Here is a 22,615-nt window from a genome sequence, read left to right as displayed (position 1 = left end):
CTCAGAACATTAGAGGGCGCTTTTCGGTCGGCAAAATTGTCTGATCCTCGCCTCTAAGAGAAACCGGACTACTCTAGCATGTGTTTGTATGCGACAGTTTCTACATTGTTGACAATCACGCAAAACGCACCGCTACACCTAGAACGTTAATTTATGAGAATTACTGAAAACATTACTGCTGAAAATCTTGTTTTACTCCCCACCATGAGCCTGTCTGGGTGTCCACACGTGGGTAACTTCAAGGCTGCAAAAGGATCAACACCTTATAGGCTAATTGTTTCGTATTTTGTGTCGTGTAGCACAAGTACAGCTGTCAAAAGAAAGGTAAGATTGGGCGACGAGTTTTTGTTGTTCGTACGGGCCGGATGAAGGGGGGCCTTCCGCCGGGGTTGTCCCGTACAAACTCTTGACTTTTTACGGTGACGTTTGACTCGCCGTAACAATCAAACCTTTCACATAATTTGGGAAGTAATTTGTACATCAGAAACATTTGACGGAGGTTATCATCGTAATATCATCCAATTTTGAAATTTGTATACGTTTCCCGAATATTTATTGGGTTTTTTATTCAGCGAAGTTGAGTTTTTTTTTCTTTCTTTCATTGACATTGTTTGGGGTGTGAAGAAGTATGCATTGTATTTGTATTGTTGTCTGGCTTGCATTTCCGTGTATTGAGTTGGATAATGGGATTTTGATTTATTTGACAAGGTGTATAAAAAGTAAGTGCGAAGGATTTTGGTGTTTTCGGAAACTGTCTTTGGAAAGTTTGTGATTGCTAACTAAGTATTAGTTATTAAATAACTGTTTCTTGAACTTGAAGTCAAAGAAGAAAACATTTGTTGTGTGTCTTTTGTAAGGTAAAAAATCAGTTAAATAGTTCGTTTTTAAAGTTATGGTTACTCAACAATTTATAAACATAAAAGCCTACTCTGTGAGTAGCACTGCTGCTATTTATAGTTAGTATACACATAATGAATGTTTATGAGTGCAATGGTGCGAATATGTTCATGAGTTGAAAGATGGAATGTTCTATTCAACGAGGCGGAGCCGAGTTGAATGGATCATTCCAGCTTTCAACGAATGAACATATTCGCACCATTGCACGAATGAAAAACATTCATTATTTGTTTTATATAACATCCAAGTAGAACTTTGTCATTTTGATTGAAAGAAACAACTTTCAAAACAAACAATTTCAACTGTAGAAGCCGAATGCTAGTAATTTTACTATGCCTTCTTGCAGTAACACCTGCGCTGCGTTACCAAAGACACCTGCACGCAGTGACGTTTTTACTCAGCTTTTTCGTTCCATCCGAAAAGTACCATTGCACGCAATGGTACTTTTCGGATGGAACGAAAAAGCACGGCGAGTGACTCAGCGTGCAATGGTACTTTTATTTGCTATCACGTGACGGACAATCCTCCAATCAAATGGCAAGGATCTGCTTGGGTGTTATATAATATAAAATAGTTTGAAAAATGATTCTCTATTTATTCTTATCTTAGGCTCTTTGAAATTGAGGCAAAATGGTTTTAGTAGTTCCCCCCCCCCCCCTAAAACATTTGAACTGTTTCGATGTCTGTTCGCACAATGCATGCTGTGGCCAGAAATGAATGAAACTTGTTTTCAGCTTGTAATGGGATTTTAATGAGTTTAACTTTCAGGTGCACTTTCTTATTTGCCAATTTTAGGCTGCATACTTCCTGTGATTATCTTGCTTTTTTGTAAAGCTTTGTTTCATTGTCATTTTCCTCTTCAGAAGAGGATCTTTAAAGTAGTTATTTAGGATAAAGATTAATCATTATTTCATTCTTTTTTGTTTTCTTCATGTGCATACAGGCAAGAGCATGTCTATGTCACGTTTGTCGCCAGCCAGACCTCAGGCTTCACTCCTGCCTTTACTGTGTTTTCTTCGGGTGCTATTCATCAGGACATATACATGACCACGCTAAGGCAACCAAACATAACCTTGGTAAATAAAAAAAAAGGTCATTCAAACTTCCTGTCTGGAACGAGGTTTTGGCCTTGAACCCCAACCCCCCCTCTTTTTCGAAATAAGAACAAGGCGGTAAATAAATTGCATCAGGATAAAGAATATTAGTTGGTTTTAGTCATCTGTACACAGATTTGTGTACAAAGCACTGTTTGCGCAGTACTTTATCCGAGTCCTGTGGAAAAAAAGAGCAATGGCATATTACCCGTTATTACACAACCTTTGTTAGTACAGAGTAGAACTTTTACCACTACACCAGTGAGGTTGCCTGTTTGCTAGAGGCAGTTCGAATCCAATATTTTAGCAATGAGTACCAGAACAATCAAATAGATGTAAAATTTGCATCGGAATGAACAATGGGTTTTGAGGCGGAAAAGCTTTATGTTGTGCTCTTCCAGACTGCATGGAGTAGGGTGGCAGCATTCTGTCTAGACTCTAGAGCCAATTTTATACAATTCAGCGGGTGGCACGGTTGGCTTGTGCGTAAAGCGCTCGCCTCTCACCAAGGTGACCCCGGTTCGATTCCCGGTCGGGGCCATATGTGAATTGAGTTGTGCGTTGGTTTTCTGCTGTGCCACGAGGGTTTTCCAGACCATCCGGTTTTCCTCCCTCAGGAAAAAATCAAACACTTTTGATTTTGGCTGTGCTCCGTGGTCATAATGGGTTGATGTGGCTGGCAGCTGAATGCGCCCTTGCATGCCTGCTTCTTGAACACGTTGTAGCCGCATCCTTCGCAATTCAGCTCTAGCTGCGAGTAAGGACGATTAGCCCCCCAAATTATTATGATTATTATTATTATTATTCAACCTTTGCGTTCACATTGTTGTCTTTGCTATTCTTTCTCTTTGAAGCCATTGATCTGACCCATGGTGCTGTTTATTGTTACTCCTGTGGAGACTATGTATACGACCACGAATTTGAGACCATTGCCAAAGAAGAAAAAACCAAAGCTGCTAAATTTGTTGGTAAGTCCGAGGATGAAATGAGAGATAGTAGTAAGTGGTGTTTCTGGTGTGTAGTAATGCTGCAAGCTTCCACTTTAGTCCTTGGTTGGTGTATTTTTTTTCTTGTAATAAAGGTAATCAGGTCTTATAGTATTTATTACAAGACAGGTGTGGTAGGTTTTTGAGTGATGAGACCCATGATGGAAAATTATTCACTAACAATTCATGTAGCTGACACATAAAACGGGGTTTCTGAATTTAATCAGGGTGTCCTGTTGTACCTGTTTTATTAAACATGCAAAGGTCAGATTTTTGTTGATTTTTGAGGGGGATGAATAAGGGTCACAGTGTGGTGAAGAGGTTTTCAACTAGTGGTTTAAACCTGCCGAGGCGTGGTTCTTGATAATTTTACCGAGACGAATAAACCCAACGCGGCCTGGTTCTTGATAATTTTACTGCTAAGAAGTCGAGGTAAATTATCAAGAACCAGGCCTCGGTGGGTTTAAACCACTAGTTGAAAACTGATTCAACACACTTTGATTCCCATTCATAAATAAGGGAATCAATGTGTGGTGAAGAGGTTTTTAACTAGAGGTTTAATCCCAACGAGGCCTGGTTCTTGATAATTTTACCGAGACGAACCAGGCCTCGGCGGGTTTAAACCACTAGTTGAAAACCGATTCAACACACTTTGATTCCCATTCATAAATTATACCTTTTCGGTCAAAAAGCATCAACACTTTTGGTCAAAAAGTAAAATAAATGCAAAAAAAGTATAATTGTTCAATGATTTCTTTCAACACAACACCCCTCCAGCTCCGAAATGGTAAGGCCCTCGGGTAAACAACTCCTTATAAGTGTATGCTGTGTGCGTCGCGCATATCGTGTGATGTGGCACAACTGTCCTGGCCGTTGCTCTCTACCAGAAGGAATGAAGAAACTGTCTCATAAGAACAGGTGCAAGCTCGCGTGTCACGCCCATGTTTAAACAATTTTACTGGTCGTTAACGAAGGTTTATACACACCCACGTGACGCGCTCTCCACCAATAGGAATAGCAAAACTGTCTGAGGTATTTATGAATGGAAAAGAATGTATATCTTCTACATGTATATGCATCTGTCTTCAGTTTATGCCCAATCTTCAATCATTTTCTTTTATCTTTGGGAATGCTGGACTTTTCAAGTGAGTCAGCCTGCCAGATAACCAAGGCTGCAAAAACAAACATGGAAGCTAATCCCATTGACATTCTCACAAGCCCAATCCAATCATGGTTTTTCCTTTTTGAAAAATGGATCCGTCATAATCTGGAATAATCCAATTTGTTGTGTAATCCTCATGGGGGCTGGTAGGGTTAATCTACTGTTCACCCCCAACCCCAGGGGGGCCTTAGTGTTTCGATGAGCTTGGCTTGGTCTACAAAAAATTCTGGCAAAGAAATTTGTTCTCTTATGAATGGAAATTGGGGACTAATTGGATGTACATGTTAGTAGCAAGTATTTTGTTTGATAGTCTCCATAGAGATTCCGTCCTGAGCTGCCTCTGGATTTAATTATACATGTATGTATTTTTTTTTTCTGCAGAACTTTGCAAAAAACACTGAGTGCACATTACTTAGCACTCATTAGTGTAGGAGTAGAACAACATATGTCTGAATGGTACATAATTGGTTCATAATTAGTTTTAATTTCAAAACATTTCAGAAGTCATGGCCATGGGCTGAATTGGATTTGAATTACAATGTTGAAAAAAGAAAAATTAAAATAAAATTAAAGGCACAAGAGGCCAAGTTGAGTAACTGCTCTTGCTCTAAAATATGAAGGAAACAAATTTTGTTAAAACACCAAACAAAAATTCTTAAGACTAACAGTTGTCAGTTTACGAACATCTGTCAACAGTTCAAGAGATTTGTTAATCTGCCAAAATGTAAATTTCCTTTGTAAATATAGGGTAATATCTTTTGTAATTTAGAGTTATAAAGACACACTAAGAGTATATTTTCTTTTTTTAAAGGGAAAAAACAACAGGCCCCCAAAAATGTACTGAAATCACAACAACAAAAACACCAAAAGCAAGCACATGAATATGAACTAGCCAACAGTGACCAAGAAAAACTAAAACTGTAATTGTATTGTATTGTATTAAATGTCCAAACCACCAGCCAATTCAAGGAAAGGGAAAAATAAAACTAACAAATGAATCTTTTAATTTGCATACAAAAGACTAAATTCATAAGTGCTAAAATCCGGGTGTGGTAAGGACTAGCACTTGTTGCTATATCTATCAAATTTGAAATAAGATTCTTGAAGTTGCTGTGTGTGTGTCTGAGTGACATAGAATGGTTATTTTTAATGATCTCATTTATGATAACGAGACTGCTTATAATAATCCTTTCGAGGCCACTCTCTTATCTACAACTCCCCCTAGGCACAGCTAGTTGTTTCTGAAACAATTATTTTCTGTACGCACTTTCCAGGAAATCTCAATCAATATGTTTATTTTGGAAACAGGGAAATGTCAAATCAGGACATAACCTTTAATTTCTCTCTTGAAGGTATATTGTACAGGATTGATAGAATATTAATTTTGGTTTTTACCCATACACCGATGTGTATTAGCACTGTATACTCAGTACTTTTCTGAGTCCTGTGAAAAAAATATTACAGGCATGTTACTCGGGTGGGATTCGAACCCACGCCTCTTGCAATTTCGAGAGCAGTGTCTTACCAACTAGACTACTGAGGATGCCCGGTAGCTAGAGGCAGTTCGAATCCTATGTTTTTGGCAGCGGTTACCGCAAGGATATAATATATGTTACATTTGCATCAGGGATAAAGAATATTAATTTTGGTTTTTGCCCATACACCGATGTGTGTTAGCACTGTATACAGTGGTCATGTTTTGTGTTATCAACCATACATAAAATAACAAACCTGTGCAAATTTGGGCTTAAAGGGTCTATGTACTTTTTCCTAACACACAACACAACGTCCACAGATTGAAATTAAACTTACACTGTTTGAAGATTATGAGAGTAGAAAGCTTCCTTTGAAATTTTACTTACCGAGGTGCTGTAGTTTTTGAGAAATGAGTAAAACAAATAATTTTTACTCATTTTTCAAAAACTACAGAACCTCAGTTAATAATATTTGAAGGGAACCTTTCCACTATCATTATCTTCAAACCCTGTAAGTTTAATGTAAATCTGTGGACATTTTGAAAAAGTACTCAAATCCTTTTTTAATCCATTGTGTGAGTCACAAGAAAATATTGATAAACCATGCACAATTTTCAGCATGTGAACACATTGTCCTTAATTTTGGTTGCAATGACCAAAATTAACTGTTACGTTTTTTTGTCGGGTTTCGGGTCACTTTTTCCTAAATAAGACTTTATTTCAGAGGGAAACATTTCACAGAAAAAAAACGTTCTGGTTTGAACTTCATAATCTGTAAACTTTGAGACTAAAATTTAAAGAATGATTCTTGTTAATGCTGTAAGTATGTTCTTAAACTTTGTGTTCTCTGTGCACAGGTTCACCTTGCAGTGTGCACGCCTTTCTGTCATGGGAAGTCACCGCCTCAGAAGTACAGCTACTTCGGCGAAATCCAAAGAGAAGAAAAATCACATCCAATTCAACAATAGGTCAGTAAACTGGCCTAGAAAGGGCGGACCAATAAGATTTACATCTTTGAAATGTAGGTACTGTTTGAGTTGATTCAAGACAGTTTTATTAAAGGGGTTATTTCAGTCTTTTAAACACGATGTTGGATCTGATTCTGAATGTTTTCAATGTTCGGCTCCAGCATGGATAGCATGTGAAGTAGTGGTTAGTTGACAAAATAACTAACTAACTGCTGTACTTTTTACTGTATTTGTGTTACTGCCATTAATTTTCAGAGTCATTTCCAAAAGTGTACAGACCCTTACAATTTCTGCTTGACTTCAAAATCCACCAAATATCATGAACAGGGAAGCCCAGTGGTTGGAACCGAATAAATAAAAGAAATAACAAAGAAATACATAAATGAACCCTTATAAACCATTGCAACTCTTTCATGTTCTGACCGTGACTTGTTTAAATCCTTTCATACAAATTTGTTTTAACTTAAAAATTTAGATTCCACAGCTACACAGTTTTCAGAATGGGAACAGGGGTCGATTTCACAAAGAGTAAGGACGAGTTGCTCGTCCTTATTCGAGATAAGACAAGTCCTAACTACTCGTCCTAACTGCTTAGGATTAATCTTAAGTTTTACATGCTACGGTACAAGTTTGGGACTCGTTGTAAGTCCGAAGATTAATCCTAAGTTAGGAAGAGTTTGGTGAAATCGAGGGCGGGTCTCTTAAGGGTGCTATTGTGACCTGTGGGGTTTTTTTTTGGGGGGGGGGCACCCATTTGCAAAAAAAATGTGTAACAATTTAATGTGTACATATAATCAATTTATCATTCAAGTAAATGGTTCACAAAAGGGTTAATATCCACTATTTTACTCCCTATATCAACAATCATCAACCAAATAATTCACATTAATCCACAGGTTTACAAGGGCTCATCAACTTAGGCAACACCTGCTTCATGAATTGCATAGTGCAGGCGTTGACGCACACTCCACTTCTACGAGACTTCTTTCTCGCAGATAAGCACAACTGTCAGATGGGGGCGTCCAGTGACCAGTGTCTAGTCTGTGAGATGTCAAGGGTGTTTCAAGAGGTAGGTTATTTTGTTTTGATGCTTCAATGCTCTTGCTGTCTGACAATTCAATATCATCAATATCTATCATCGGCATGTTGTATCAGAGCGGATAAGAACACTAGACTCAGCTCTTGGCCCAATTTCATAGCGCTGCTTAACAGTAAGCAAATTTTCATGCTTACTGTAGCAGAAAAATTTGCTTAAGCCTTATTGTATTTCACAGGTTGGCAGGAAAATTGGATGGCCATATTGGGTGTTTACCGTGGATTTGCATTATTGTGATGTCATTTATTTTCGTGCGGTAAGCACCGAAAGTTTAGCATGCCTTTTTGTGTGCTTGCTGTTAGCAGCGCTATGAAATAAAAATTGCACAGTAAGCACAAAATCAGCCGCTAAGCAGCGCTATGAAATTGGGCCATGGTGTGGGTTTGAGTCCCAGTTGTGATGCTTATGCAAGATACATTACCATTTTTGCTCTGCCCTTTGAATCAGACGTAGAGCTTTTTTGTCTTGTGTGTTGTGTAACGCAGGTAATATATGGAAAGAAATCTTATTACAAGTTTTTTTGTTTTGCTCATTTGATCAGTTTTACTCAGGGTTACGTTCTGTGCACATTCCATATCGTCTTCTACACCTCGTGTGGACCCACGCCAGACACTTAGCGGGTTACGAGCAGCAAGATGCGCATGAATTCTTCATCGCTGCTCTTGATGTACTTCATAGACATTGCAAAGGTAAGCTTCTGTTATCAGTGGATAATTTTGGAGGCTAATTATCTTTACGTTCAGCTGAGAAGCTGAATTACAAAGGGCGTGGAGAGAACGTGTTTGAGGAACAGGCATGCAAGTGCGCCTTTGGCAGCCAGCCACATCAACCCATATGTGAGGACAGAGCACATTATATATCAAAAGTGTTCCTTCTGATTTTTTCTGCAAAGGAGGAAAACCGGATGGCCCAGAGAAAAACCTTTGTGGCATAGGAGTGAACCAAGGCACAACTCCGCTCTTATGAGACCTTAGCCAGGAATCTTTTTACACCCATACCGCACCTTTCTGGTTTTATTTATGTCATTCTAATAACAAAAAGTCGCATCCCCTAAAGGTGATCCCCTCGCTGCCGCTTCCCAGGTTGTATCGTAATTTGGGTGTGATCCCTGGCTACACGGCAGTTAACAGTTGTATGGCTTCTGACTGGCACCCCGAACAAAGATATTGACAAAATAGGGACACCGCCAACATAGGGCTTGATAGCTCAATTGGTAGAGCGCCGGCACATTAATCTGGAGGTCGTTGGTTCGAATCCCACTCTAGTCAATTCTTTGTTCAGCCCCCAGAATCATTTCAAAATTTACCCAGTCAGTTTCCCTTGTGGTTTATATTAATAAGAATACTGCTCAAATTTCTCTCTAACACTATGCTTGACAGGGACAGATGGGCACAACTCATCCAGTCATCATTGTAGTGAAAGAACAAATGAAATGAATGTTTCACGTGTGTTTTTCTTCCGCAGGTCATAACGGTATTTCTGGCAATAATCCTAATCTTTGCAACTGCATTATCGACCAAATATTTACGGGAGGGCTGCAATCAGATGTGACTTGCCAATCCTGCAGGTAGGACCCTAGTCAATAATAATAATACTAGTATCAGTCTTAGCATGTCGTAGCTGAGTGGTTAAGAGCACCGGACTGAAGCTCTGGTGTTTCTGATCAGCAGTGTGTGGGTTTAAGCAAGACACTTTTTATGCACTTATCATTAAGAACAGAGGTTCACCTCTGTGATCCTGGTTTGATTGGCAGCATATTCACTACATCACCTAGTAAACCATTACATGGTGCTACAGTATGTAAAGGAAAAAGGTCTCATACTTAAAAAAAAAATAGCTCCACAATACCTTGCTTGAAAAACACTGACTGTTGGAGTGCCATGAGCGTCACTATGTACTGAGTAATGGATGTGAGCTCTATATAAGAAGCCACTATTTTTTTATATTGTGCTGCTTAGCGTGGAATTCTGCGCTTACAGCCCTGAGAATTCTGTGCTTTTCCAGAGCATCGTAAGCGCAGAAGTCTGAGGTAAGCAATTCCCATGAATTGAGTACCCTAATCACATGCACTGCTCTGATTGAGATATTTTTCTTCTCTTCATCTCCAGGGGTATATCAACCACAGTGGATCCTTTCTGGGACATCTCGCTGGATCTAGGTCCCTCAGGGAGTCATTCCAAGAGCAATATGTCATCATCCTCCACATCCTCAGCACCAATTCGAAATACTAACCTATCAGTAGATAGCAATTCCTCAGGTAAAGTCTCAATGAGCAATATGTCATCATCCTCCACATCCTCAGCACCAATTCGAAATACTAACCTATCAGTAGATAGCAATTCCTCAGGTAAAGTCTCAATGAGCAATATGTCATCATCCTCTACATCCTCAGCACCAATTCGAAATACTAACCTATCAGTAGACAGCAATTCCTCAGGTAAAGTCTCAATGAGCAATATGTCATCATCCTCCACATCCTCAGCACCAATTCGAAATACTAACCTATCAGTAGATAGCAATTCCTCAGGTAAAGTCTTAATGAGCAATATGCCATCATCCTCTACATCCTCAGCACCAAAACGTAACACTAACCTATCAGTAGATAGCAATTCCTCAGGTAAAGTCTCAATGAGCAATATGTCATCATCCTCCACATCCTCAGCACCAATACGTAACACTAACCTATCAGTAGATAGCAATTCCTCAGGTAAAGTCTCAATGAGCAATATGTCATCATCCTCCACATCCTCAGCACCAATTCAAAACACTAACCTATCAGTAGATAGCAATTTCTCAGGTAAAGTCTTAATGAGCAATATGCCATCATCCTCTACATCCTCAGCACCAATACGTAACACTAACCTATCAGTAGATAGCAATTCCTCAGGTAAAGTCTTAATGAGTAATATGCCATCATCCTCTACATCCTCAGCACCAATACGTAACACTAACCTATCAGTAGATAGCAATTCCTCAGGTAAAGTCTCAATGAGCAATATGTCATCATCCTCCACATCCTCAGCACCAATACGTAACACTAACCTATCAGTAGATAGCAATTCCTCAGGAAAATTCTCAATGAGCAATATGTCATCATCCTCCACATCCTCAGCACCAATACGTAACACTAACCTATCAGTAGATAGCAATTCCTCAGGTAAAGTCTCAATGAGCAATATGTCATCATCCTCCACATCCTCAGCACCAATTCAAAACACTAACCTATCAGTAGATAGCAATTCCTCAGGTAAAGTCTCAATGAGCAATATGTCATCATCCTCCACATCCTCAGCACCAATTCGTAACACTAACCTATCAGTAGATAGCAATTCCTCAGGTAAAGTCTCAATGAGCAATATGTCATCATCCTCCACATCCTCAGCACCAATACGTAACACTAACCTATCAGTAGATAGCAATTCCTCAGGTAAAGTCTCCCTGATTCAGGTCTTGAACTTCGCTCTTGAAGGGGAATGAAATTTTTTTTAGGGGCTTGCTATGAGGAAAATTTAAATTTGTATCGGAATTTTGCAAAGGGCACCACAGCAAAAGCACAGGGCATTGCGGCAATTGCTGTTGGTTATGTTATTTTGATGCCTGCAGATTCATTACCTTCCAGGGATCCAACTCGGTGGGAAAATAAAATTAAAAAAACATGGCATGAAGCTCAACATTTTTACTGGCCAAGAAAATTTGGTACAAGACCTGGGGTCGATTTCACAAAGAGTTAAGACTAGTCTTATCTTGAGTTGGGACGAGTTACTCTTCCTAACTTAGGACTAGCTATACGTTTTTTGATATCTCCTAGGACTAGTCCTAAGTTAGGACTAGTCCTAACTCTTTGTGAAATCTACCCCTGGGTCCAGCTTCATAGAGCTGATTCAGCAGAAATCACTGCTTAAATAATCTGTGCAGTCACAAATTGTACGTGTGACATGGTATTTTGGCTTGCAACCTCATTCTGGTTAGCATAATTTTGTTTTGCTTAGCTTATTTTTGTGCTTAAGCAGCTCTTTGAAATTTGGCCCAGATGTGTAATATGAGGGAAGAACTGTTGTACACAGTATGGTAGTGTTTATTTGATCTTCTGGGTAATAGTTTCATACTCAACAGAATTGTTTGTATTTTTGCTCTTAGTAGGTTCCAGTACTAGTAGCAGTAGTGTCAATAACGGAGACTCTGGGTTACTCTCTCCAACTGGCTTTGAAGACGTCCCGACCTCGCTGGACGACTGTTTAAGAAGGTAATGGGGAAAGCAGTATGGGATATAAAGGGTATATATAACGTTCACAATAGATTGTGAAGTTTATTGGGCGAGAACCAATCACGTGATATGTGTAATGTACCCCACCTTGAACAATATTATACACTAAGCCGGGGTGTTATTTCCTCCCTTTGGTTAGCAAAACACAGTGGATCTCATCACAGTGCAGAAAATTGTAACCCATGTACTTACCTTAAAGGCAGTGGACACTATTGGTAATTACTCAAAATAATTAAAACCTTTCTTGATTATGAGTAACTGGGAGAGGTTGATAGTATAAAACATTGTGAGAAACAGCTCCCTCTGAAGCGATGTAGTTTTCGAGAAAGAAGTAATTTTCCACGAGTTTGATTTCAAGACCTCAGATTTAGAGTTTGGGGTCTCGAAATCAAGCAACTGAAAGCACACAACTTTGTGTGACCATGGTGTGACAAGGGTGTTTTTTTCTTTCATTAATATCTCGCAACTTCGACGACCGATTGAGCTCAAATTTTCACAGGTTTGTTATTTTATGCATATGTTGAGATACACCTACTGTGAAGACTAGTCTTTGACAATTACCAATAGTGTCCACTGCCTTTAAGGTATGATACCGGATAAGTAATCATTATAAAAAAAAATCAAGGAAATGTGGGGTACATTACTCATGTTCCCCTGTACATGTGTCTTTGTAGCATCATGTGATTGGTTCTTGCCCAATAAACAACAATCTATAATGAACAGTTTTCAAAGCTCACTTTTATTTGATCTCAATACCAGTACCAATTATTTTAAAGGCAGTGGACACTATTGGTAATTACTCAAAATAATTATTAGCATAAAACCTTACTTGGTGACGAGTAATGGGGAGAGGTTGACGGTATAAAACATTGTGAGAAACGACTCCATCTGAAGTGCCATAGTTTTCGAGAAAGAAGTCATTTTCAACGAATTTGATTTCGAGACCTCAAGTTTATATTAGAACTTGAGGTCTCGAAATCAACCATCTAAACGCACACAACTTCGTGTGACAAGGGTGTTTTTTTCTTTCATTATTATCTCGCAAGTTTGATGACCGATTGAGCTCAAATTTTCACAGGTTTGTTATTTTATGCATATGTTGAGATAAACTAACTGTGAAGGCTAGTCTTTGACAATTACCAAAAGTGTCCATTGCCTTTAAGAAGTATAAAAATCTAATCTACTATCCTCCTTCTTCTCTCCCCTGCAGGTTCACAAGACCAGAACATCTGGGCACCAACTCAAAGATCAAATGTAGCCGTTGCCATAGTTACCAAGAGTCCACCAAACAACTTACAATGAAAAAGCTTCCACTGGTTGCTTGCTTCCACCTTAAGGTAAACGTCAGACAGACAACAAATCCTGGCAGCCGTGTTTGTTTGTTTGTTTATTTGTTTGTTTGTTTGTTTGGATGATTTTCCTGTCTGTGTAATTTTGAACAATACTTTTACCTTGTACATGTAATGCCACATAAATCAGCTTTGTGCTGCCAGTTGTTTTTTTAATCAAATGAATGAATGAATAATAACAAGACTGTTAACAAGGGAATTTGGCTAATTTAGGTCACATTTCGAGCTACTGGGGGCAATCTGTGTGGTTTAGTTGGTTAGTGCTCTAGAATGGCAAGGTTGTTGGTTCAAATTCCACCTGAGTTATATGCCTGTGGATCTTTTTTTCTTCACAGGACTCGGTAAAGTATCGAGTATACAGTGCTTTTCATACATAAAGGGTCAAATCAAATAATTTTCTTTAACCCCGATGCAAATTTGACATCTACCACATTTTTATCCTTTGGGTATTTCTGTCTGTTTTTCAGAGGTTCGAGCATTCAAATCGCTTCCGCAAGAAGATTTCAACCTTTATAGCATTTCCCCACGAGCTAGACATGACGCCATACGTATCATCGCATCGACGAGCTAATGGTGTTAGAAATCAGTCACAGTCCAGTACCTCTTCATCATCTACCTCAGATAACAAGTAAGAACATAGATTGGTCTTCTATTGGTTTGACAGAACCAGTGATTTTATTGTACATAATATTCAGGCTAGTAAGAGCAGAGTTCAACTTTATAGAGCTGCTCACTGTCTGATCCTGTACTTACTGCGCGAGTTTCCGTTTCAAAATGCTGCTAACCGCTAAGCGTATGAAATTGGAAATGGCTTTACAAGAGAAAAGGAGTTTGTTTAATAAGAGAAATGCAAATGGAAGCTACAGTTTTAATTGGCGTGAAGTCCCCTCTCCCCCCCCCCCCCACTCCCATGGTGCACCCCCCTTGTGCCCCTCTAAAATGTCGCCTTAGTTTTGGCGCTGTGGGTGTGAGATGTATTCAGGCATGATGTTATACATGTACCTACTTAAAGGATTTGGGTACCTTTTTTAGCATTACACTTAATCATTTTGAGGATAATGATGGTAGAAAAATCCCCTTAGAATATTAATTGCTGAGGTGCTGTAGTTTTTTGAGAAATGAGTAAAACAATGTCATGACAGTAATTTTTGCCTCAGTCTGTCAGTGAGACTAAAATGATTGTGCATGTAAAAGTGAATTAACCAGTTATGGTTATGTTATTTATACCATAACTGGTTAATATGTTTTACATGCTAAACTCGGACTAAAATAATTTCGTTTCACTCGTTTCTCAAAAACTACAGCACCTCAGCAAGTAATATTTTAAGGGATGCTTATAGGTCAGCCCTTGTAAAATATTCCTACTTTTTTTCCCAGGGCCAAAAATAATGCCTGGATGTATTGCAAGAGAGATATTTTCTAAACTTAAATATTGCTTTTTTTGTTTTACTCTACAGTAGATACTCGCTATTTGCTGTGGTGAACCACCTTGGTACAATAGAGACGGGTCACTACACATGCTATGTGAGACAACACAAGGATCAATGGTTTAAGTGTGATGATGCTCTCATTACCAAATCCAGCGTGCAGGATGTACTTCACAGTGAGGGGTGAGTCCCAAAACAGAACGCAAGATTTTTAACTTGAACTATCGTCTGTTTTCTGTTTGTCTTTTGTCACATCTTGACACCTTTCTAGGCAAGCCGGTTTTGTTTAAGTTATCCTGTTGTTAAAGAGATGGTATGGTAATTACTCAAAACATTTATGACCATAACAATGTATTTCGTAAAGAGCAATGGAGAACTATTGATACTATAAAACATTTTTAGAAACGACCCCCTTTGAAGTAATGTGATTTTTTAGAGAAAAAAAGTCATTTGAGACAATGGGGGTATACTTGTTGGTTGCCATTTAATGGTCTTGACATTTTGACCCTAGCTGAGTCTACCTCAAAGGCTAAAACTAAAACTTGTCAACCTTTTTGCATGATACAAAGCAAGAATTGTCTCTCCTGGGAAACGGTATGTGTGGAAGTGTCGTGGCTGAGCGGTTAAGATCACCAAATTCAAACTCTTGTGTTTCTGATCAGCAGAGTGTGGGTTCGAATCCCCACTCGTGACTCTTCAGACTTTAAAGGCAGTGGACACTATTGGTAATTACTCAAAATAATTATTAGCATAAAACCTTTCTTGGTGACGAGAAATGGGGAGAAGTTGATGGTATAAAACATTGTGAGAAATGGCTCCCTCTGAAGTGCCATAGTATTCGAGAAAGAAGTAATTTTCCACGAATTTGATTTCAAGACCTCAGATTTAGAACTTGAGGTCTCGAAATCAACCATCTAAACGCACACAACTTTGTGTGACAAGGGTGTCTTCTTCTTTCATTATTATCTCGCAAGTTCGATGACCGATTGAGCTCAAATTTTCACAGGTTTGTTATTTTATGCATATGTTGAGATACACCAACTGTCAAGGCTAGTCTTTGACAATTACCAATAGTGTCCAAGATTGCTTCTTCCTTGGGATGGGATGTAAAGCCGTTGGTCCCATGTGTTGTGTAAATGCATGTAAAAGAACCCAGTGCACTTATCATAAAGAGAAGGGGTTCGCCCCAGTGTTCCTGGCTGAATTGGCAGCATATTGCGCCAGAGCACCTTGTAAATCATTACATGGTGCTAAGGATTAGGTCTTATATCTCAAACTTCGTCCCACTCCTTCCAGTAATAATACCTTGTGCTTTGTATCCTTTGGCAAAAGGCGCGTTATAAAGATGGTTATTATTATTGTTATTATTATTATTATGGCACCCAAAAATGCAAATCCACTTATTAATTTGTTTTCATGTCTTCATATTCTCTACCAGGTATCTTTTATTCTACCACAAACGCATCTTAGAGTACGAATGAAAGGGAAGAGAGTGCCAAATTATTCATCGAGACAGTGCAACCTCAGCTTTTGTGCCATTCAGAAGAAATGTATCGCAAGATCTGGTATCGGTGCGTTACTCTGTTCAGTCTGGTTCCAAAGACCATTTCAATATAACTTCATGTACTTCATCATCTACCTACAGGGAACCATACTCCAAAATGGATTCTATATGTAAGATTGATCTCTGTGTAAGGTTAGAGAATGAATTTAAATTATAAACCAATTAGCAAAACGGGCAATATTTTGTCTGAAGTTATTATGCGATGACAGAAATGCTCAGAGCTAGTATAATCGATATTGAATTTCTTGTAAAATGCAAGGGCCTTTGTAGTTTGATTGGTGAAAAGTTATTCCTCCTTATACCAATCACGATTACCGTGGTCCAGTGGTTTGACTGCAGGACTTGCAATCACAAGGTTGCGGGTTTGAATCACCAAGCTAACTGTCCATTTCACAATGACATAGAATAAGTATTGGCGTCACAATTTCTTAATTTGTGCAATTCATAATCAAAGCATTATTAGCTGTGCCAGCTTGGTGTTTACATCCCCTTGTGGGAGTTTGCCGAGTTCCCTTGATGGAAATATCATTTAAAACAAACAAGCAAACAAACAATCAAATCAGAACCCAAAAGTCCAGGGCCTGAATTCGCGGCTCTACTTGCAATTACATTTCTTTGCTTACAGGGCAACTTCTGCGCAGCTGTGCAAGCGAAGAATACATGTACCTCCTAACCTGGACCATGCACATGTATTAGCATAAATTTCCTGCTAAACTGTGAAATACGCTTGACGAATGCACAGATTTTCCTGCTAGCATAAGCGCAAATCCTTTGCTTACATTAAGCAGAGCCGTGAAAATGTGTTTGTAGCCCTATAAAGATACTGCAAATTGTATGCAGAAGTTAACTTCATAAAAAAAAAAGTAAAACTAGTTTCTTTGGAAAAGACCGACTTACAAAACTCAGTTGGTGTCATTCCAAGGAGAGTTTTTTTACATGCGTCATCTCTCAGACCCCCTAAACACCGTATAGCACATATGCGTGTACCAATGCGCATGATCAGCCGCAAAGGATTCTCTGTGAAACCAGAGTCAAGCAAAACCAGCAACCATCATGGCGCGCTTTTTTTAAAGCAATGCAGATCACAACTAGAAAGATAGCCCTATAAAGGTAGTTAACTTCACTTAAAAAAGAAAAACTAACTCCAAGTCGAAAAAGACTGACTAACCAAAGTCTGGCATAGTAACATGTAGACAACAGCATGGCAGCCTTATAGATTGGTTGCAATACGTGTCATTGACCACCATCTTTGGTGTAAATCAATGGGAAAGTGCGCGCAGGTACACGCTGCGCTTGACTCAGCCAATGACGCGTATTACAACCCATCTATTCGCTGCTTGATATTATTTTGAGACTGTACTCAGTTTCGCAAGAATGTATTGCAGTATATTTTTAAGATGGCACTTGTGCGAATGGCATATTGCCACTTTGACGGAAGGAATTAATTGCATTTTTACGGAGTAATGGGGTGATACCAGTCATTTCTTTTACACGGATGCAATTTTACTTTTTAAGATTAAAGTATATTATGTGTGTGACATAACAGCCCTTCGAACTTCAGGTATTACAATGTATTGGTGTAGTGTTACAATTTTTAGTGGCTGTGATTTTTTATTCTTTAATAAGAAAAGAAGAAAACAAATTGCTTCTGGTTTGAACTGAGGTAAAACCAGTGGGATGACATGCTTTGGTGGTTTTTAGGTGTTTGTGCAATATGAGCATGAACACCTCTTGTTCTGGTTTTTTTTTTGTCCCCATCTTCTGCTCCTCCTCCCCTAGAACTCTTCTCTGTTGCATAGCTCAAGATTGAAACTGAAATGAATCTTCAAACCTCATCAGACAATGGCACCTCAATGTGAAGAGGGCACATTTTCATGACGTCATAATAATGTCATCTGGTGTTTTTTTAAACATTTATTAAAACAAACCTTTTTATTTTGTTGTATTTTCCTGAATTTGAAAGTAATGTTCATAATTGGGCATCTGGTAGATCAAGGCTAGTGCAACATTTGAAAAGTTAACATCAAAATCGTATGACCTTTACTTCCTGTGATACCTTAAGGTTAAAGTTTGCCTTTCTTTTTCGGGATTATCTTTTTCGGCCTCTAGATTTAAGTTGAGTTGAACTTTGACTCTTATCAGACTTGTGAACCTCAACATTAAGATGACACAATCTTGATGACACAATCTTGATGATGTTATGATGACATCATCTGGTAGAAAATAACATCATATACAAAATTAACATTTAAAAACTTGTAATTTATCAATTTTGTTCTGTATGTCATCACAAGTGTTTCTCAACAGTAGAAACCTACTCTCTCTCTCTCGCTCTATTTGGCCTGAAGCAATTTGAAATAATCGTATGGTAGATGGTTTAATGAATATGTAAATTCCAGACAGCATTGCAGAAATGATGCTATTGAATATGTATGAAGCTATTGAATATGTATGAAGCTATTGAACATGTATTGAAATTTTTATCTTCTTTGTCCTATTTAAAACTCAATGAAGTTTTTTTGACACTTTTATTGGAGTGGTCTTTTTTCCAGTAAACCCCTTTCTACTCGAGAAAATCTATACATATATAGAATTTGAGACATGGCATGGGGAGGTATCAATATATGTTTGGTTTGCTGTAACACCATGAGTGTATCTACTTGCCAGGTTGAGTTTGTAAGCCCACTTCTCTCTTATCTCTTCAGTCTCCTGACGATGACTAAAGCAAGCTAGTCGAAACGTTGAGACCAACCCAAGAAATGACTCCGGGGTAGTACAGTTAATTACGATCCTATAAGCTAAAGTAGTAGTCCCAGCCTATTTCTTTACCATCCGCCCAGGTAATAGTTAATAAGCAGGACAGTTCTTTTCAGAACTGAGAAGTCTCCCGAACACCCGAACAATCTACTCCGCGGTAGTAGAATTTAGCAAGACGCTTCTCTAAGAACTAACTCTACCTGGCAAGTAGATACACACATGGTGTTACTGCAAACCAAATATATATTAAAATCTATACAGTAAATTTCTGCTATTCAAGAACATTTATACAGGTGTATCCTTTTAAAAAGTTATCAGCAAACTTGACATTTCCTCTGTCTATGTAACAAGTGTTATTCAGTTCCAAGAATTGATCATGGTCTTGATAAAAACCTAATTATGGAGGAAGGTCGTCTTCGTCCTCCGTGGAATGGTATGACAAATTTCTCTTCGCCCTTAAATGCACTGTACACGTTTGGTAATTATTCAAAATGTATGTAAGAATAAACAATTACTTAGTACCGAGCAACGGAGAGCTGTTGATCGTATAACACATTGTGAGAAACGACTCCCTATGAAGTAATGTAGTTTTTGAGAAAGAGGTATTTCTGACTCAAATAATAAAAGACTTCAGCAGAAGGCTTTTATTAGGCGTCTCAAAGCACACGAATTTGTTGAACAAGGGTGTTTTTTCTTTCATCATTTTCTTCCAACTTCAATGACCAATTGAGCCCAAATTTTCATAGGTCGTTATTTTATGCATATGTTTGGATACACTAAGTGTAAAGACTGGTCTTTGACAGTACCAAACGTGTCCAATGCCTTTAACAAAAATTTGCCAATTTGTGATGCAAAAATTGATGATTATGACTGTAATTAAAACCGTTTCTAAGAAGGAGCCAAGATTGAGCCTTCCAAAACGGAGAGAAACAACCGCAATAAGATATCCAATAAGGTCTTGTACAAAGACTTCATTGGTAACAAGTGAACTAGTTGGGGTTAACCCCAGTGTTTCTGGTTCACGTAGCAATCACTCTTGTTTTGCAGGTTTCCTCAGGCTTGTGGAAAGTACTGAACTTGGTAAATTGGGAAAGTACCGAGTAAAAAGTGCTTTGTACACATTGGTCCAAGGGTAACAACCAAGTCATATTCTTTATCTCCGATGCAAAACTAACATCTATTAAATCGTTGCAGTACCCGCTGCTAACACACAGGATTCGAACTGCCTCTAGCCACCGGTCTAGCCCGATTGTCTAGTGGTATGACCTCTGCTCTAGCAATGCAAAGGGAAAGGGTTCGAATCCATCCTGAATCCTGAGTAATTTTGTCATGGATATTCACAGAACTTGGGAAAGAAGGCCTACTGGGTGTATGGTGCTTAATTGAATACATATCAGTGTGAGGGTAAAACCAAATTGCATAAAGATGTTAAGTGCAACAAGAAAATTGCTAAGCAAAGGTTACAAGTTTGCTTAGTAGCAAAGAGGTTACCAACCAATAATATAATGTAATGTACATGTATAACATTTTTTAATGGATCCCTCCTAACCTTTGCTCAGCAGAAATAACAATTAAACTGGTTCAGAAGGCAAGAAGAGGGTTATTTGGTTGAACATCAAGGTTCTAGAAATTTAAGAGGAGGCTGATATGGAAAAAATTAACGAATTATTTATAGGGTGTCTCTTTATCATGTGGATTATTGGCTCGTGTGAATTTAAGTGGTATGAGTTTTGTGAAGACTTAAAAGTTGGCGATTTAACAGAAATATGCAAGGTGTATGTTTAAAAATTGAATATTGTGATTTGATAATAAAACAAGACAAAAGAATTGTCATTAAATCTTGGGTGTCAAGAGTATGTGTTATACGTAGCCATTTGTTTCTTATACCTTTTGTTTGTTGGTTTGTTTGCTGTTTGTTTGGTTGTTTGTTTGTTTGTTTGTTTGTTTGTTTATTTGTTTGTTTGTTTGTTTGTTTGTTTGTTTGTTTGTTTTTTTGTTTTTTTGTTCTTTTGTTCTTTTGTTCTTTTGTCTTAATTATTGTTCCCAGTTTTTATTAAATGGGTTTAAACTCACATGTGGACAGTCTGTATGTTTCTTCAGACAATGCGCATTTACAAACATTATTCGCTTCCATCTACCATCCTGGAATGTGCACAGTTGCGTGACATTGCATAATAACTGGCACACCTTTGTGTTTGACTTATTTCTTTCTAAAAGAGGGAGTGTTCCCCAAAACGCATGTGTTACCAAACCCCCGCACGGAATAATTAGCAGCCACGAGGTGCATCTTACAGCTCATGGACGTTTAACTTGTACCGGAAATTCGTCCGAAAGGGGTGAGTTGAATGCAATTTATGTCCAAATATCTCTAGTTTGTTGTATAACCTTGTGACTCCCTCACACTGTTAAAGAACATTAATGTGAAAAGTGTTTTTTGGAAGAGGTTTTGCAGAGGAACGAAAATGTACAAGGCTCGAAAACGTGGTTGAAATGGGATGTTTGAACCACACTTAACCAATTTACTATTTACATAGGCCCAAACTTGTTCATTTGACTGATTTGGACCATTTTATTTTTCGGAACATGGGCTTTTTGAGCCAGGATCTTTGGTTCAAAAAACTACCAGGGGTAAACTTGTTCGTTTGACTGATTTGGGACCATTTTATTTTTCAGCCAATTTAACAAAATGGGCCTTTTTGAACCAGGATTTTTGGTTCGAAAAACTGCAACGGGGTTAAACTTGTTCGTTTGACTGATTTGGGGTCATTTTATTTTTCGGCCAATTTTTAAAAATGGCCCTTTTTGAGCCAGGATTTTTAGTTAAAAAACTTGTTCGTTTGACTGATTTGGGACCATTTTATTTTTCGGTCAATTTAAAAAAAATGGGCCTTTTTGAACCAGGATTTTTGGTTCGAAAAACTGCAAAGGGGTTAAACTTGTTCGTTTGACTGATTTGGGGTCATTTTATTTTTCGGCCAATTTAAAAAAATTGGCCTTTTTTAGTTCAAAAAACTGCAAGGGGTTAAACTTGTTCGTTTGACTGATTTGGGAACATTTGTTTTTTCGGCCAATTTTTAAAAATGGGCCTTTTTGAGCCAAGACTTTTGGTTAAAAAAACTGCAAGGGGTTAAACTTGTTTTTGTTTTCGTTTGACTGATTTGGGAACACTTGTTTTTTCGGCCAATTTTTAAAAATGGCCCTTTTTGAGCCAGGATTTTTAGTTAAAAAGACTGCAAGGTGTTAAACTTGTTCTTTTGATTGATTTGGGAACATTTGTTTTTTTCGGCCTATTTTCAACTATAGGCCTTTTTGAGCCAGGATTTTTAGTTCGAAAAACTGCAAGGGGTTAAACTTGTCATTTTGACTGATTTGGGAAAATTTTATTTTCTGGCCAATTTTAAAAAATGGGCCTTTTTGAGCCAGGATTTTTAGTTCGAAAAACTGCAAGGGGTTAAACTTGTTTTTTTGACTGATTTGGGAACATTTTTTTTTCGGCCTATTTTCAACTATAGGCCTTTTTGAGCCAGGATTTTTAGTTCGAAAAACTGCAAGGGGTTAAACTTGTCATTTTGACTG

The 22,615-nt window shown here is 38.2% G+C and overlaps 1 protein-coding gene across 1 annotated transcript; it reads left to right on the top strand.

The window, feature by feature from the left end:
- The first annotated feature begins 127 nt into the window (after positions 1-127).
- LOC117292938 (ubiquitin carboxyl-terminal hydrolase 22-like) lies at positions 128-17,091 on the top strand. The gene is made up of 13 exons (XM_033775114.1): positions 128-324; positions 1,841-1,973; positions 2,846-2,959; positions 6,472-6,582; positions 7,479-7,651; positions 8,220-8,367; positions 9,143-9,245; positions 9,787-9,935; positions 11,819-11,921; positions 13,153-13,279; positions 13,759-13,919; positions 14,749-14,901; positions 16,157-17,091. Exons 1-13 carry the CDS (start codon positions 154-156, stop codon positions 16,197-16,199), a joined length of 1,689 nt encoding a protein of 562 aa, XP_033631005.1. The 5' UTR covers positions 128-153; the 3' UTR covers positions 16,200-17,091.
- The last annotated feature ends 5,524 nt before the right edge of the window (positions 17,092-22,615 follow it).

Source organism: Asterias rubens, chromosome 7 (assembly GCF_902459465.1).
Source record: "Asterias rubens chromosome 7, eAstRub1.3, whole genome shotgun sequence".
In the NCBI taxonomy this organism is placed as follows: Eukaryota; Metazoa; Echinodermata; class Asteroidea; order Forcipulatida; family Asteriidae; genus Asterias; species Asterias rubens.
The sequence above is the reverse complement of the archived record's forward strand: the minus strand, read 5'-3'. Positions and strand labels throughout refer to the sequence as shown.